The 18003-nt window shown below is 41.1% G+C and overlaps 3 protein-coding genes across 3 annotated transcripts in view; 1 reads left to right on the top strand and 2 right to left on the bottom strand.

Moving 5' to 3' along the window:
- The window catches only part of LOC118330405 (membrane-associated guanylate kinase, WW and PDZ domain-containing protein 2-like), a 76509-nt gene extending 70742 nt beyond the window's left edge, over positions 1 to 5767 (top strand). The window contains exons 15-21 of the mRNA XM_035664912.1: positions 149 to 388; positions 1103 to 1288; positions 1757 to 2051; positions 2799 to 3018; positions 3160 to 3303; positions 3705 to 3843; positions 4877 to 5767. Of these exons, the coding sequence (XP_035520805.1) occupies positions 149 to 388; positions 1103 to 1288; positions 1757 to 2051; positions 2799 to 3018; positions 3160 to 3303; positions 3705 to 3843; positions 4877 to 5571 (1919 nt within the window). The 3' untranslated portion in view covers positions 5572 to 5767. The remainder of the gene's footprint in view (positions 1 to 148; positions 389 to 1102; positions 1289 to 1756; positions 2052 to 2798; positions 3019 to 3159; positions 3304 to 3704; positions 3844 to 4876) is intronic.
- Positions 5768 to 8487: 2720 nt separating this feature from the next.
- ergic2 (ERGIC and golgi 2) lies at positions 8488 to 15065 on the bottom strand (the record flags this gene model as incomplete). The annotated part of the gene is given in 13 exon segments (XM_035664540.1): positions 8488 to 9212; positions 9338 to 9417; positions 10582 to 10744; positions 10834 to 10931; positions 11034 to 11132; positions 11307 to 11362; positions 12075 to 12167; positions 12271 to 12372; positions 12578 to 12618; positions 12731 to 12798; positions 12914 to 12960; positions 14412 to 14520; positions 14605 to 15065. Coding segments are annotated over 13 exon segments (1128 nt in total). The 3' UTR covers positions 8488 to 9146.
- A 1214-nt stretch (positions 15066 to 16279) lies between these two features.
- kxd1 (KxDL motif containing 1) overlaps positions 16280 to 18003 on the bottom strand; it is a 2783-nt gene continuing 1059 nt past the window's right edge. Inside the window, exons 4-5 of the mRNA XM_035665611.1 lie at positions 17867 to 17913; positions 16280 to 17773 (exon numbers count right to left, since the gene is read on the bottom strand). Coding sequence (XP_035521504.1) covers positions 17517 to 17773; positions 17867 to 17913 — 304 coding nt within the window. The 3' untranslated portion in view covers positions 16280 to 17516. The remainder of the gene's footprint in view (positions 17774 to 17866; positions 17914 to 18003) is intronic.

The raw sequence follows: 18003 nt of genomic DNA, 5'->3' as shown, positions 1-18003 counted from the left end.
AGTGCACTGTTCTAGGAATTCTCTAATGGCTATATCTTAAGCCAAGCTTTAAAATAGCCATTGAGAGTAAATTGGTCACGTTTTACAGTAACAGAGCTGCTATTTTGGACTCATCCTATCATCTCCTTCCTGGCTCCCTTTCTTCCAGGTGAACCGTGTCCTGTGAATGGCCGCAGCCCCGGCTCGGTGTCGACACAACACAGCTCCCCACGTAGCGATGCAGCCTCTGCTTCAGGCCCTCCGGCGGTCGCCGTCCCCGCTGCCACCTCTCCTCCAGAGGCATCTGCTCTGCAGACCAGTGATGTGGTAATTCACCGCAAGGAGAATGAGGGCTTCGGCTTCGTCATCATCAGCTCCCTGAACAGACCGGAGAATGCCACCGTCATCAGTGAGTTGCTTCTGTCTGGGGTTTAAAGGTTGTAACTGAACACAAATGGTGATTTGTAAATCCTGATGACAACAGTGGGGACTGTCCTAGAGTGATTAAGGTTTTTTTCTACTGTTTTAATTTAAAAACCATTTAAATAATCATTTTAAATATATTTAGAAGATATTTTGCCAGTTGTGTTTTCTTCTAAGAATCGTATGCCTAAATTCATGACACCCCCTTTAGGTTTCTGCATACACCTAGGAATATGAATACCCGAACAGTGGGTCTAATATACAGTAGTCATTATAATATCAAACATTAGTTCAGGATGTAATGGTGCATGTTCAGCAGTCCCTCAGGGATTTTCTCAGCTTGGTGGGTCCAAAAATGTGGAATTGAAGTGGAAATCTTCAGTTTTCTATCTTTATCTGTGTGAAAAGAGCTGAAAAAAACATTTTTTTTTTTAGATGTTATTGCTATAAAATAGTGATTCAGTCTTATAAATTACATGTCTTAGCCGGTGTGCTTCTGTGCATGACATAGCTTCATTAGGAATAACAATATTTGGACCTGTAATTTTAAAAAGTGGCTGCCTTCTTCCAAACTGTTTCATGTTGTAAAACAAATTTTAATGTTATTCTTTCCACTTCAGAATTAAGTTTTGTCAGTGCTGTTTTTACATCTTTCTTCAAAATTACCGTTGACAATCACCTTGTTATTGCCTGTTTCCAGCTGTGCCTCATAAAATAGGACGTATCATCGAGGGCAGCCCTGCCGACCGATGTGGCAAGCTGAAGGTGGGCGACCGGATCCTCGCTGTGAACGGACAGTCCATCATCAGCATGCCGCACGCAGACATTGTCAAGCTCATTAAAGATGCTGGGCTAACAGTCACACTGCACATCATACCAGAGGAGGGTAAGTGTTTGTATGTGACATGAAATCATATATTGTTATCTTGTTTAGTTTTCCCTTTGTACTTTATGAAAAAAACTCCCCGAAGTCAAACCTTCATCTTATATGAATGCATTTTATTTTAGTCCTGTAAAGGTTTTACATATAATAAGCCAGAAAGGAGCATGAGGTTGGGAGGAGTGATGTTCCCGAACTGCTTTGGCTGTGGTGACAAACAAATAATCTTCAGCCAGATCTAGCTTTGTAGAGCTAAAGGTTATGAGGCCCCTTTAAGTTATACAGCTGATACTTCAGTCGTTTTCCTAAATGCATTTCAGAAAATTCTACAACAGCACTGCAGTCTTCTGCATCCTTAGCAGATTTTCTTTATCTATTTTATATATATTTTTATTTTTTATTTTGTCTTACTTCTAAAGCCCTCTCTTCACACAGAGATTGACATTTTCCACACTCACCTTCTGTCCATTACAGGTTCCCATTCTGGCCCCAGCTCAGAGAAGCAGAGCCCCATGACCCAGAAACACAGCCCCCAGACCCAGCCCAGCCCTGTAGCCCAGCCAGGCCAAGGAGGCACCCTGCCTGGCCAAACGGCCACTCAGACAGGTCAAGCACCTGCCCAGACTGGCCAGATACCAGCTCAGACATGCCAAACAGTGACTGGCCCTCCTGCACCAGCAGCCTCCCAGCCTGCACCAGCTGGAACCCAGCAGAGCCCAGTAACTCAGCCCTCCGGCCTCCCTCCACACCTCTACCTCCACGACGGCAGGTAAAACGGCACTTAGAGGGGTGTTCTCGTTTGGACTCAGCAGGAGCATTTTGTAAGACTCGTAGCACGCTGTGGTGACTGCAAAGAGTTCCTGGAAAAAGTAGAAGCAGTAGTCTTCAAAGGCAACAGATATCAAACTGTGTACAAAGATGAGAGGGTGCCATCATCTCCTTGCATGCTATTAAGTTCAGGAGGAAACCTGGGACTGCTGACAGTTTTTGCCTCAGTCAGACTCCCAGTCTTAGGCTGGTTTCTACCTTGTTGCGTAACACCACTTAGCTCTTACGGTGTCAGTGAATAATTTACATTAAAGTATCTCTTCTATAATGCAGGAACCCAGTGATCAGGCCCTGTTCCATGTCAAAACTATGAAAGTATGAGTGCATGCATGGGCGCGTGTGTGTGTATGTGAGTCTCAGATCAAGACACTCAGAGAAGCACTCCCAGAGCTGTGGATTTATGCCCATTTTACAAGCGGGTATGTGATAAAAGTTTCAAAACACAGAGTGATATTTCCATCCCCTTTGTGGCGAGCATCCTCAGCTGCAAATACTCAGTAATCCTTGCACTGTCTTCCTTCACATGGCAAATTAAGCTCCAACGTTACTTTACCCAAAAATCTACACCGTGAGGGACACTCTCCACTCTCAAGAGAAGACATGTGAGGTTGTGTGCAGGACACCAAACAATGCTCTCTACATCATGACACAAACTCTCTCCTCTAATTATGTTGCTTTCTCCTCACAGGTCAGAGGTAAAAGCCAGACAGGACGTCAAACCTGACTTCCGCCATCCTCCATTCACTGATTACAGGCAGCCTCCTGTAGACTATCGTCACCCACCGGTTACTGATTATCGACAGCCCCCGACGCTGGACTACAGACACCCACCTGGTCTGCTGGACTTCAGACAGCACCCTGCAGCTGCACAGTTCCCTCTGGGGATCCCTGCTGACTTCAGACCACAGGTACAGCTAGACCAAGAACTATTTGCTCAAGCTGAGCATCGAGTGTTTAGAGGGTGTTAATAATCTTTTTTTTCCGGCAAAATGGGCATATACTGTTATTTGCAAAGAGTTTGTTGCAAGTTGTCTAAATTTCTTCTGCAGGATTTTGATTACTTCACGGTGGAGCTGGAGAAAAGCACAAAGGGTTTTGGCTTCAGTATCCGCGGGGGCAGAGAGTACAAGATGGACCTATTTGTGTTGCGCCTTGCTGAGGATGGTCCTGCGATACGTAATGGAAGGATGAGGGTGAGACGTCATGGATGAGATGATGAAGACACAGTTAAAAAGCCTTTGGGAGATGATTGGAATTGCTGTCAGTGTTTTGTTGAAGAAATGTAGATTGCTATGCTCATCATCTGTAACTCCTTCTTTTTGTGGATGTTAATTTACTTTCTGCCCCATCTTCTTCATGGGGCAGACATAGTTTAAAGGTTAGGAAACGGGCAAAGTAAGTAAGTATAAGTGCATGTGAACTCAGTATAACCCTCCACTCACCTAGAACAACTTCTGTTCAGGTGCGCTTGAACAAGGCACTTAATGGCACTTATTCCCAAGTTACTCACCAGCAAAAGACCGTGCATGTCAACTTTCCGTGGACAAACACAGGCTGACAGAAATCGACCCTGTCCTCTGTGTCTCTCCTCCAGGTAGGGGATCAGATCATAGAGATTAACGGAGACAGCACTCGGGACATGACTCACGCCCGCGCCATTGAACTCATCAAGGCGGGAGGCAGGCGGGTCAGGCTGCTGCTAAAGCGAGGCACAGGACAGGTGCCAGAATATGGTGGGTTTTCCTGGCACAAAGTCTCTAAATGTCCAACTTTTTCTCTCTCTTTAGGCTCTCACCTGATCTCTCTCTCACTTTCATACTAGAGATTCATTGTTTGAGATTCAACATTACTGTTTTTTAACCAGAATGGCTTTCTTCTTGCAAATGCTATATGTTTTACTCAAGAACATATTAACATGCATTAATATCTTCTGCATTTTACTCGTCGCTCCGCAGTCTTGTCTTCTGTCATCAGAAATTAAACTTGTCTTTATGTGAAAAAGTATTTTGATCCAACAGTAAAATAACACACTAGCTCTTCGTGTGTTGTAGCCCCTCTGCTTTAAGTCTAATGATTGGTATAGGCTTTTACTTGCCTTCCCTCAGGAATGGTACCTTCCAACCTCTCCATGTGCATGAAAGGTGACACACTAAGCTCCCCCTATTTCTTCCTAATGGGCCACTCTAAAGACACGGTTTGTGAAAAACTGCATGTCTCTCTCTCTCTATACTGATTAATATGTGTGCAGTGTAGCTGTGCTCTAGGCATGCATGCGTCTATGCATGATCACGAGTTAATGCATGGATAAATAGCAGCCATGTGCGTGTCCGTGTGTGTGTGTGCGGGTGCTTGAAGTGTGTTGTAGTAATAGAGCAATATGGTTTGAAGTGACCCTCCAGATGAAATTGTATCATCCTGAAGAGGGCTGTGAAGTAGACTGTGTGAAGTCAATCTGCTCAGAATCAGTCTGTCACATAACTACAAATATGTTTTCGATCACTGAGTGAATCCTGTCGCCCATGACGATGTTTTTCTTGAAGTAGTGTAGATTAGGCCTTAGGAGTATCATAGAGGCCTACATGGTCAGGTGTGTGCTGCTCACACATATTTGCATGCAAGTATGCCTGATGTTATATTAGGATGTGGTGTTAAATTGTTTTGATGTGTACATCTTTCTTACTCTCTCTGTGTGCATGTGCATGGTGGTTTGTGCCACTCTGCTTTTATCTCAGTCCACCTGAGCATGTTTTGTTTCTTCCCTGACAGACTGTGCCGGCCCCTGGGATTCCCTTTCTACAACCCACTCTGCCCTGCAGGAAGTGACCCTCGAAACCCACCAGAATCCATTGCTCTCATCCCATCCAGCCTCAGCCCCAGACTCCCCTCATCAGCTCCCTCTAGAGGCCACAGTGTGCATGGCAGACAAAGCTCCACAGCTGACAGACCACAGCTCCATTAGAGGGGCTACAGGTGGCAGGTCCACCCAGCAGAAGTGCATCACCAGGGGGCAGGGAACCCCTCAGGGGTCTGGAGAGGTGGACTGTGGACCAGGCGACAGACAGCCTCGGGCTTTGCCTCCCAAAGCTGTCCTGGGGAGGTCTGTTGAAAGAAGAGAAAGGCAGAGGGACACTTGCTCCCCCTGCTGTGAGAGAAAGGGCCTGCACACACAGGCGATGAGCACTGTCTGGCCCTGGGACCCGTATGTGAGTGTGAATTTTAATGGAGCCTCTCTAGGCAGTGGAGACGGACATGTCAGCCTCCAGGAGAGGCTGGTGTCCAGAGGTCTGTTCCCCAGAGAAGATGAGAGGGCCAGTGGCCACAGTGGGCTCTGCTGCCCCTCTAAAACCATGGAAGATCCTCCTCCGAGGAGCGCAGCAGCCTCCCCTGGGCCCTGGAACGTCCCTGGGTCTGACAAACTGCCTGGCACCCTGAGGTCCTGGACCTCCACAGTAAGCAGGTAGAATGGATCTCGCTGGTTTGGACCGGATCACATTGTCTGGCTCCTCATTCAGTTCACCATCGGATATCTGAGAAAAACAGTTAATCTCCCTCGCCCCTCTCTTTCTGTCCCGTTTTCTTCTCCATCTACTTCTGAGATCATATTTTATGTTTCATTTGTTCTTACAAGAGAATTATTACACCCACCACCTTAAAAAACAGAGGAACTTTACAGCTATTGTAACATACAGTATAAAACTGATGGGGACTGCTCAATATGTAGGCATTTTGGACCCTCAGATGCAACAGTTAATGTTCTAATCACAGATGGAGCAACGATGTCTGATTCTGAGTGGAGCTGTTTTTTCGAAGCGTACCTTTAACTGCCCGACCGAATCTGGCTCAGATTGGTTAGTGCAACGTAACCTCAGATGGGAGAGAGACATATGCACATCCAAGAGATTTACTTTTGCTCCATTTTCTCTGTGTAGTAGGAAGAGTGAGACTACAAATCTGTCAAAGAGGGAGGCAGAGACACTGATATTCCTGGAGGACATGGCACTGACCCAAGTGACAGCCTGGTTAACCCGACATATGTTAGATCTCACATGCCTACCAATATATCATATACTGTAAATGTAAAGATGTGAAAAATATGTACATTTGGTAATCTCAAAAACATACCTGTTGGTGTTTTTTTTTGAGGCAGTGTTGTAGTTAGATACATTGTAAAGAAAAGACAAAAAACAAAACAACAGAACAGTATTTTAGGATGACTATTTCCAAGGCCTCGTCTATAACTACATATCAAAGACTGTGCAAGTCACCAAATCCAGACCACTGAGGGAGGCAGTGGTCGTGTGCATGGATATAAACCACCATGTCATTATACAGGGACTCACGTCTTTTAGAGGTAGAATATAGAGAGGATATCCTCTGTGGAGCTGACCAGTTGGTACTCATGTGAGTCAAAAAGATCTTTTTTTTTTCTCTCCCCATCAAATTGAACTTTTGAGTGACTGAAAACAGTTGGCTTAGTAAGGACTCATAATACTGTTCTGAGTTATGTACACAACTTGATCACAACTCAACCATGCAGTCATTGTGCAGAATTATAAGCTGTGTTGTATTCATTTAAATTCTCAACAGAAGGGATTTTGTCCTGTCTGTATTTCCCATTTCTATGCCTTTTACTGTGCTAAGTGTACCACATCACTGTGGGAGAGGGGCATCGGTGTTGGGGAAGGGGAGGCCGATGGTTATGAGGTGGGGCGGAGTGCCTTACTCAAACTAATGCAGAGCTGATTTGTTTTGGGAACTGAATGCAAAACAGATGTTCGTGACCAAGCGCACATATCAGTTGTGGAGCCTGTTTTCTTCAGACTTAACACCGAGCAGTATATACGGTTATCTTGATGCACTCAGCTGTATAGTTTATCAATGTCAATGATTGCCCTTTGTCCCCTAAGTTCTTAAAAGGGGATCAAATGTAGCCTGTAGCATTACATCCTCTTCTTAGAGAGTTGAGTGGTGAAAGTTTATCCAGACTGGGTCATTATCAAAGTGGAGGCTCATTTCAGCTTTATTTGTCTGTTCCTGTGTTGCATTGTTGCAGGAAGAACCAGTGCTCGCTGAATCTGGACCACAAGACTTTAGACGATCTGCGAAACACAAACGCATTGAAAACGTGCGTTTGATCATAAAGTTTTGTTACCGGCAGAGTCGAGGCATGCTGCTATTAAACCAAGACACCCGGAGATGACGTCACTATCCGTCTGCATTGATCCATTTGTCATCCATTTCTCTCCACAAGATGTTTGATGATTCATTTTTAATGAGAGCAGAGCTTTTAGAGGAGCAAGTTGAGTTTAAAAAAAAAAAGAAAAATCACAATGCAATGTCATTATTTGACTGAATGCAGCACGATGGCACATTCAAGCTTGTGAACTGGTATATTAGTCCTACTGGTAAACTGCTTTAAGCGAGACAATGCACCTGCAGACTGGGACACTGGTAAGACCTTGTGCATAAAGAATCATCAAGACGGATCTTGACCCATAGTGGTTTCTGAGTAAAAAAAACGTGATCTGGATGTTTCTGAGCCGACTGTGGTTCACGGGTTTTAACTGGTTAACACGTTAGCGAGGAGCATGACAATATGCCTTTGGGCTGTAGAAATGTGTTTACTGTATGTACAAATGTCAAAGTTCAGAAAAGGTGAAAGAATATGTCATCCAGCCCTCTGTCTCCGTCCAGGCCGTCCCCCTGCCTGCTCTGAGTGATTTTGTATACAGAAACAAAAAACTGCTTTATTGGAACCTGTGAAGGATGGCACGTTCATAAATCCCCATTGAGATCAAGTATAACTGTGTAGTGTTAATTGTGTACTATTCACCTTGTACAGCTGTATTCCTACAAATATGGTTTACTGTATCATTGATACTGTAGTTTCAAAGACGTGAACAACTATTTTTATGAAATGCGACAGTACTGATATATTACATTTTGCTAAAAAACAAAAAACTTGTTTACTGAAAGATATTCTGAAATACTGTCAAATAAACTCTTGACATGGTGTAAAATATTCTTTTCTAGAGATTGTTTTATTGAATATTACAACCAGAAATGTTTTTTAAAAAAAACAACTGGACAATTAATCTCTATAATTTTGATAATCAATCGTTTAGCAGAGCAAAAATAGTAAATACAGTCAGCTTCCAGCTTCTCAAATGTGAAGTTTTGCTGCTTTTTTCATTCCAAATTGAGTTTTTGAAGCATGATGGTTTGACAAAACAAGACAATTAGACATAACCTTGGACTCTTTTTGGGGATATTTTACAGACCAATCAAACTAATAATAAACATATTAATCGTTAATGAAAATAACCGTTTGTGAGACTATACCAGAATATAATAGAGACAAGGTAAATAATAATGAATCAAGTCGAAAGCGTACTTTATTTTACAAATCAGCCTCATTTGCAATAATCATTTACACACAGGCACACTTGTGGAACAATTAAAAACCCTTCCAGTCTTTTCACACATTTCCCCTTTAAAAGAAAAAGGCCCTCAGCACACACACAGATACTTTACTTTGTTCCTGATTAGGCCTCTTTCAGCTTGAAGCTGAGCAGACGTATGCAGGGAGTCACCAAACTACATGAAAGAATCAGAAAAATGTCTCTTCCACATGTTATCTTTCAGACAGATGTCAAACATACACAACCACAAAACCCTGAGAAAAGGTCTAATTAGCCAAAATAAGAATAAACAGCGGTATATATGTGCACCATGAGAGCTCTAACACCAGGAACCATCTATTTAATGAAGTCAGATATACAATAATGTTGTGAATAATTTGTGTTTAGCCTGCTGTCCAGTCACAGATAATTAGTGGAGGTATTGAATACAGTGAATCTTACATCTGATAACAAATCTTATTATTATTTTTTTTAAATCATACAAATATTTACACATTTCTGAACAAAGCAGGCAGATAATAAAACAACTTGTAAACATGTTCTCAGCATCTCATTGCTGTGTAGTGGGTTAGGCCAATACGGTGAGCTGTCACTTGTAAAGACTCACATTATTGTTATTGAGTGTAGCTTTCAGTAGGAACCGGGGTTTCACTGTTCGCCTGCTCATTCGGAGGAGCCTCCTGAGAAAAGAGAACAGAAAAATGATAAACTAACAGTTTTTTAAAATAAATTGTCACTCTTTTAGTTATATTTCCATTCAGATTGGATCGTGTCTACAAGGTTAATGGTCATATTAATGGCTTACCTTAAGATGTCTGTAGATTCCCATTTGGAAACGGCAGCAAATTACATCCACTAAGAATCCTACCATACTGTGGACCATTCCTACGAGAGAGAAAGAGAGTCAGTGTGCATGTCTGTGTGACAAATTTATGTTTCTATGCTCACATACATCGATAAATAATATATAAGAATGATTTGCCTTTTTATGAGCGTTTAACTCCAGTTTTTTTAAGATTGAACCCTCACAAGAAGAATTATTCCTCTACAATTTAAACCTCTAGCTTTCCAGTAACTCTCTTTTTTGGGACAGTTAATGACAATTCATTCATCACCTCCTCCCATTATCTTTAATATTTCCGTGAGAATATCTGGCAACTCTGTTTTAAATGAGGATTTTTCTCACTATTTACTGGAATAGATGATAAAACAAAAGTAAAAATCTTAAAACCTGCTTTACATGGTAAACAAATGGAGCTTTGGGTCTTTAAAACAAGCAATGTGTGATTCAGCCCATTAACTACATGTTGTGTAGATTTTAGATCTAAACCATCTAAAGGTAGGAACCACAATAAAAATGTGATATTGTTTCCAAAGAATCCAATTATGTTTTTAGGTTGTTTTTCTCCCTTCAGTTGTTTTCCGTTCATGCCAGAGTGAAAATAAACTTGCAGGACTTGTTTCTGAGTAAGTTAATCTATGGTAATGCAGATTTAATAAACATTTGAGGTGTTCAGGTGTTTGTGGGATGCTCTAACATCCAGGATTAGATAATTAGCGACAGAAAATTGTTTAATTCATGGGCTAAAAAAAAATAAACCGACAGATAAATAATAAGCAACCATAAATACTGCTTATGTAGATTGCTACTTTACGACTTTAAGTACATACAGTAATCTACTGTATGTATTTAAAGCCGTCAAAGCTGTTTGTGACTCTATGACTCGAATACTTGAATACAAAGATATTTTTGCATTAATGGGACTAAAGAATAAATCTAGCTAAAGAAAAAAACAGGTTCATTGTGATGGATAATACCACGTTTTAAGTGTCTGCTAGTTGATTTTCATACTGTAGTTAAATTAATAAATCAAAGCACCCGGTGGCCACCTGGATGTCAGGAAAGCAAATCTAAAAATGTTGTTAGAGTATACTAAAAAAAAGCAGTCAGCACTTAATTTAAGGTCTAAAACATGATAAAGCTCCAGTATTGTCCTTTAGAAATGCATCTGAAACATATTACAAGTGTTTTTGAAAGAGAGTTTGCACCTGTGGTAGAGAAAATGCCTCCGATGATGCCACAGAGTCTGATAAGAAACTGCCAGAGAGGCATGTGCTGCTCGGTGACTTTGACCATTAGTGAGCTGATATCGTATTTCATAAAGATCCCTGAGACTCCATGGCTGCCGGCCGCATGGTTTATCGCTCGGTCCTGCAGAAACAACAAGAGGAATGCATTTACATAGTCCCCATACTGATACATACCGTACGACACAAATATAAAAACATGATTAAACCTACCTGCTCAGTGACGGAGTACTGATGTGTTTCTGCAGACACTTTGTACGTCTTCAGTTTGGTGGGCACGATGGTGATGAAGTACTGAAACATGTGGTTAGCTAGAGATAATAACCAAACAAACAACACGGTGCATAAAAAGTGCATCAGTGAAAAGAGATACACACTAAAAATCTGATTCATGTTTGACAAAGCAGACGTACGATCGATAGAGATCTTCTCTGTGCCGTCCAGAGGGCTGATAATGCCAGGAATCGCTTCTCCAAAGGACAGGTGGTCAATCCGGTGAGAGAAGTTGTAAGCTGTAACACAACAAACCAAAACAATTAACCGTCGTCGTCATCATCATCATCATCATCGAGTGTGTCAGAGCAACCACGACTTTAATGGACGGAGCGAAAATCGTCACCAAGCGACCAAAGAGTGCACGTGAAGTAGATGTGTGTGTGTTTTATCAAAAACGGTGATGAACTCACTGTCATGGCTAACTAGTGCAGCGAGATGGGCGTGTCCTCTGGGATGTGGGATGGACCTGTGCAGGGGATGAAAAGGTCAGAGGTCGCACACTGATACAACACGGTCAGGTCTAATTCTTTGTTAAGGCTCTCCAAACACAAAAAAAACAATGGTTTCGGCACGCAGCTGAAGAGAGTTAATGCAGGAGGCGAGATTTTTGTCATCCGACTGTTTGTGACTCCAAACTGTTTGGAAAAGGGGCAAACACTTTCAGTCAGGAGTGAGAGTGAAAACACCTTTTTCATCAAGAAAAGCCTTCAGTAGCGTCGTTTGCTCCTTTTTTAATGAAGAAACAACTCTCCAGTTCTGGTATAACGAACCTCTACACATCCCTTCAGCTACCACTACTTCCTCAAAGGCCACTGATTGGTTCAGTAACACAGTACAAAGATTCCCATGTGATTTTGTGATCTTGTGGGTTCAGCTTCCTTGCAAGTTAGGTTTATTCCTATTATTCCTATTTAAGAAGATTTATCGCTGTTGACAGCCACAGACACGCTCAGATGGCAAGTTTTTATTTAAAGTTACAAATCAGCTATCTCATTTAAGTATTTCCACTCAAAATGTCGTATTATTTTGATAGTATTATATGTTTTTAAGTTAATTTATTTGATAAAAGATACATTTTTGAGATGCCTCCACGTACCACTGGAGGGCGCTCACGTGCCACCAGCGGTACGTGTACCATTCAATCGTTACGTTTTATTATAGACCATGTAGATACATACTTCCCAACCGTAACGTGGAAATTTCCTGCCACCTTGTTGACATACAGATGTCCGTGTATCCTGCAGGCAGTAAGGGAAGTGGGACTGTCCTCACTGTGGGGAAAAGGAGCAACACAATGCAGAGGGGAATCATTTTATCACAGTATCACATCTTCAACTGCAAGCTGAAAAGATTATCTTCTTGAGGATGCCGTACCTTTCAGGCTGAGCAGGAGGAGCAGCTTTTATGGCAGCCTTGAAAATTACATCCTGGAGAGAGTGCTCAACTTTCAGACGCTCCTGGATGTGCAGAAGTGTCCTGACGGTGACAGAAAAGAGACGAAACTAGTTCAGTGTGTGAAACGGCATTTCAAAATTAAGCTTATAATTTATCTTCCCAAAAAGAACATGTAGAGTTTACACGGCTCGTTAGCCAGCGAGAAACACAGTGAAACAAAAATAAGCCCTAAATCACAACTGGATTTTAAATAACATAGCTGTAATGTAAAAAACATGAATCTTACATGTGCCACAATCGTTGCTGTGGAGAGAGATCAAAGTTGACCTAAAATGTGACAAAAAAAAAGTCAGATGAGCATAAATGAACTTTAAAATAGGATTTAATGAATGTTTTCCTCCTTCCATCGTTATAATACAGTAAATAAAACTGAACTCACTGGTTCATATTTTAAGCCATCAGAAGCAACCATCGTCTCTGCCAGATCCAGGACATCTGCACCGATATCTGCATTCAACCATACATACAAAAGTAAAAACAAAAACACCTCATTGTTTCTCAAACAAATATGAATGTGTGCTTTTTCTACAGCTGAAACATGAACAAACCGTATTGTACTTACATTGGCATCTCATGGCCACTGTGATGTCAACATTGATCCTCAGTTTACTGTAAGTGAAGAGCAGACGCAGTTAAAGTTAAAGTCCCCCTCCGCTCATGTTTCCACATTCATCTGGCGAAAGTGGAAAGTTTCTGTGTGCTCATTGAAAATCTGGTTTTAAGAGAGATTTTAAGATTTTAAAAAGACATTACAAGTCAATCCTGGTCCAGTGTTAAACCTGTGATGTAGAAACGTGAAGCCACCAACGCAAATACACTGAGAATGGACTTTAGTAATAGTAGGAGTTGTATATTCGTAGAATCTTGAATTGTTAAAGACGCACAAGCAGCATTTAACGTGGAAATTATACTTTTTTAAAACACATATCAAACACACACTGTTGCTCCAAGAAGACTATTTTTTATACATGTCTTAAAAGGTCCAGTGTGTTGGATTTAGTGGCATTTAAAGGCCTTACCCTCCTTTTTCCCCCAATAAATGTATCGTGGTGAATTTCCAACATCGTAATAATCGCGAATATCGTCACAAATTGACTTGAAAGCTGTTTAGCTCACACGCATACAGTCCTATATTGATTTCCTGATACATTTTGAACAAGAGGGAAGTTATTCTAAGTGTGTTTTAGTGCCATTTTAAACGTATATTTTCAGAAACATAACAATTCCTATATTCAGGTGATTATAGGCTAATGAAAACATTACAATGAAAATCATATTTATTGTCTGCGAACCGGTTTCTCCTCAATGTTACACACTGGACCGTTCATTCATTGGTCGACAGCCTAATTNNGTTTACATTTATCCCTATTTGCAGCTCTATTTCATATTTTTTATAGTTTTCTATTTGTATAGATGCTATTCAGGCTTAACCTCTCAACACTTATCTTACCTGCACATGTTTCATTTCTATTTTTCTAGTTTATTTTCTCTCTCTGCACATATTTAATTTCTCTGCAAAAGCTTAATTTCTCTGCACTTATTTAATTACTATGCAAGTGTTTAATTTCTCTGCCACCATTATCTTAATTTATCCTGCACATGGTTAATTTTGCATAACGTTTAATTTCTATCTTTCCCCAAGTTTACTTTTCCTTCTCTGCACCATATTTAATCTCCCTGCAAAAGCCTTACATCTTCTCTGCACTTATTATAATATATGCAAAGTGTTTCAAATTTCTCTCATACTGTTTAACTTCATCGGCACATTATATTTCTCTGCACTTTATTTAATTACTATGCAACGTGTTTAATTTTTGCATATGTTTAACTTCTCGGACATCTATTAAATTTTCTCTGCACCTTATTAATTCACCTAGGCAAGCTGTTTCATATTTTCTGCATTATGTTCTAACTCTCTAGGCACATTATTTAAACTTCTCTGCAAATGGTTACATTTACTGCAACGTTCACATTTCTGAGATTTTTCCCAGTTCATTTTCTCTCCCTGCACATATTTAATATTTTTAGCACAGGTTTTTAAATTTAAATTCACTCCTTACCTGCTGAAGTCTTTGTCCACCTCATACTCGTACTTCATCCATGTGTCTCTGTACACGAAGAACTCCAGGAAGGCAAGCACAGCCATGAGAGTGAACGCTATGAGAGACACTGCAGAGAGTACGACAGTGAGTGTGTGTGAAGAACTGAAGCCACCATGTAAAGCGCTGTTATATCTATGTATCTGTGTGTTACCTGTCCCACCGCTGGCTGTGGACTCCACATAGCTCTCGGGAACTTTGGGGAAAGCGTCCAGCTCCTTCACCAGAGTCAGAGCCTTCTTCTTGGTCAGTCTCCTCATTTTAGGAGCGGCGGCGATGTCTCTTCAGGTGTCTCCCTCATTAAAGTCTTGGAGCTGGTTTTTTTTTTCTTTTTAAAAAACAACAACAACAAAAAACAACCGTTGGTTTCTCTGTGGCACGACCGTTGAGAATGTGTAGCTAACCGCCGTCTTCCTGTTTGTGCTGACGTAGCCCATGACGCCCGTTAGCAACGGAGCTATCCGTTAATGACGGTTATCTACCGTTAATGACGGTTAGCTCGGTAGTTAGCCGGTAACAGCATGATTGCGAGCGACTTTAATAAGTGGAGGGGTGTTATTTCGTTGTTAGCTCAGTCCACAGTTAAAGTGGTTTATTTTTTTTTATTTTTTTTATAGTCAAACATTAATAAATCCACAAACGAGAGGGGGATACGTGTGTTGAGCACTAGCTAGTTACTGTCATTTGACCCCATTGTGTGAGAAAAAAAACTGCTCACGTTTGTACGTAGCGCCCTCTGTCGGTGGAGTTACAAACGTGAATTACAAGGTTTAAAACATGGTTTCATTCAATTACATTCAAAGCTATGTCGTTGTTTTAAGTTTATTTTACCGTGTTGTGTACACAAGACACCAAAAATACAGTTACATTGGTCAAATATGTCATTTATTTTACAAAATTATACATTATTATACAGCTCGGACTTAAAAAATGATGGGGAGCTTCATTCTCAGTTTCACCTAAATCACACAACAAGCAAAGCCTGTCTTCCTGAGGAGTGTCAGTAAACCTACTGGTCTCTAGGGCTAATGGTAATGTTCAATGCAAGTGTGCACATAGGGATCTTTGTTTAACTATTATGTACGAAGCTTTTGATCTAACCAAAACTGGATTACCAACCGGGCAAAACAGTCACCAGCCACAAGACTCCAGAGGAGTCGCGGGGACCCCAAAAGCCCCAGGTTGTCTCTATGTGTCATTAACTATTAATATTATGAGGCAGTTACTTTGTGTAATTTCATTGTTTGCACATTTATTTGGTTAAAACCACTAAACTGCAGCTCCTCCTGTTTGGCCAGATTATGAGGGACCCAGGGGCAAAAAGGAGCTGCCTGTCTAGCCTTACCTGTTCCTCTCCTTGTCTGTTCATTGTGTAGAGTATTTTGGGCTATTACAATGTTACTTGGCTGCATGGATGGATTATGAGATGATGATCCCTTAGGCATACATACAGGATGGTTCAGTGGTTAGCACTGTCGCCCAGATCTGGAGTTGATCTTGGAGATCTAACTTAGTACCATAACCCTGTATTTCAGCGTTTAATGTACCTTATTTATTGCCCCTAATTCCTGCATTTTGAGAGGGACTACACCAGTTTACAGTGTTGTTTAAAATGCAATATCTTTCTCTTCACATCTTTTATTTTCGACTGAATTTAAGGACCAAAAACACATATTTGTGAAGCAATTCTTCTGATAGATAATTCGTAAGTTCTCAGGAGATCTTGATGACTTACACAGCAGCATTTATTAAAGCTCGGTCGAGGAGAATAAAGATCAGCTGCACAAGTGGAGTCATTGTGTAGATGACAAACCAATTCTGAGGGTTTCTTCCTGGCAGGAAGCATTTTATTATTAGGTTATTCTTCACCCATCTATATTATCTTCGTTTAGGAGCAAAACAAGACGCTCCGCTTACCTCAGTTGACCTAAAACATGTTAAATGCCAATCTCAGTCACACACAACACATTCTACAGAGACAGTCAGTCTTTTTGGTTTATCTTAACCTTGAGTATAGCCTCTTATGAAGCTGCATAAGATGACCTGGGGACTGATATTACCCTTAAAGAAGGATAGTTCCTTGACAATATTCAGTTAATAAAATGTTGTAATGACAAAGCGGTAACACACTTGTTTTTAAAAGTCAAAAAGGAAAAAGTTTGCTGAGCCAAAAACATTTTTCAAGACACAATCCCACAATAACTTTAGCTTGAAGTAGGAAATCAACTGTATGAATTAATGTATGTTATTCCTTTGATTTTTAACAATAGTCAATACAATTATGAGTCTTCTTTACTTCACTCTGTATCTCTGCTTTTCAAGGGGAATCATTTTTCTAATCTACAAAAACTGAGATGTAAGAATCTGACAGAAATAACAAGTCCGCTTTAGGCCGGACTTTCCCTTTTACACCAAATCTTTAAGGGGCAGTAAGGAGGGGTTGGATCCTCCACTCACGCAATCTGGTTTCCAGCTCTCGTATGTGTCCTTGAATGGTTTTCTAAATCCCTGACAGCTCCAGGGACGCTGATCACTGACAATTAAACATTCCCGAGATGGAAGAGGCAAACAAATGGATCAGTAAAGCATCAGATTAAATGCTGATGCAAATATTCATGAATGCATTAAAAATAGGAGCCCATAGAATAACAGAGCAGCAATGTGACAATATGAGATGATGTATGAGACTTCTTCCTTCAGTCAGGTGTAATAAAGTAAATAAAAGATAATTAAATATGCTTATAATCACATAATGAGTGTGGAAGTTTGCTCAGGTTTGCCATTAGTACCATAGATTTACAGTACATTTATAGTGAGATACTATACAACTTCAAGTATTATCTGCTTTGTTTTAGTGCTGTGCAGGCAGAAGACTAATAAGCATGCCAACAAAAGCGTCCTCAAGGACAGTTCATAGCCACATCTAACATCAAGGTTGTGACGCTCTTCCAGATTAATGACTGGAAAAGTCATCAGATATTGCAGAGGCCAACACAAACTCAAATATACAACATGACCTCCAGCTAAAATAGTTTTAAAGGTTGAAAAATCCATTCACAAAGTGCTCTATTCTGCAGGTACAGAGTCGGGGCCCTCGTCCCGTAGGACGGCTGTCTCTAGGACCTCGGAGGTGGGCGTGTCAGGCGGCTCTTGAGAGAGATCTTCAGAGCATCTGCTCACAGTGGGTGAGATCACATCTGGACTTGTGTCGCAGGACTCTGTGCTCTGCTCCGAGGTGGCTGTTGTAATAGTTCTGGCAACACTGGGTGGAACTGGGTCAAACTCATCGTCGTCATCCTCCAGGTTGGGTGCCTCGTGGATATCTGCCAGAAGAACAGAGATATTTTTAGAAAGAATGATTTGGAAAAGTTGCCTGTGCTTATAAACTGAAGAATGGAAAGAAAAAGCTGACTCACTGCTGAAAGCTTCTGGGTACTGTTTAGCAATCTTCCCTTTTAGCGTCCTGGAGAAGCAGAGGAGACCAATAATCAGAGGTTGTGTGTGTGCGTGTGTGTGTGTGTGTGTGTGTGTGTGTGTGTGTGGGGGGAGTAAT

The sequence above is a fragment of the Morone saxatilis genome, unplaced genomic scaffold (genome assembly GCF_004916995.1).
Source record: "Morone saxatilis isolate NCDOM2014 unplaced genomic scaffold, NCSU_SB_2.0 Contig2, whole genome shotgun sequence".
Taxonomy (NCBI): Eukaryota; Metazoa; Chordata; class Actinopteri; family Moronidae; genus Morone; species Morone saxatilis.
The sequence above is the reverse complement of the archived record's forward strand: the minus strand, read 5'-3'. Positions and strand labels throughout refer to the sequence as shown.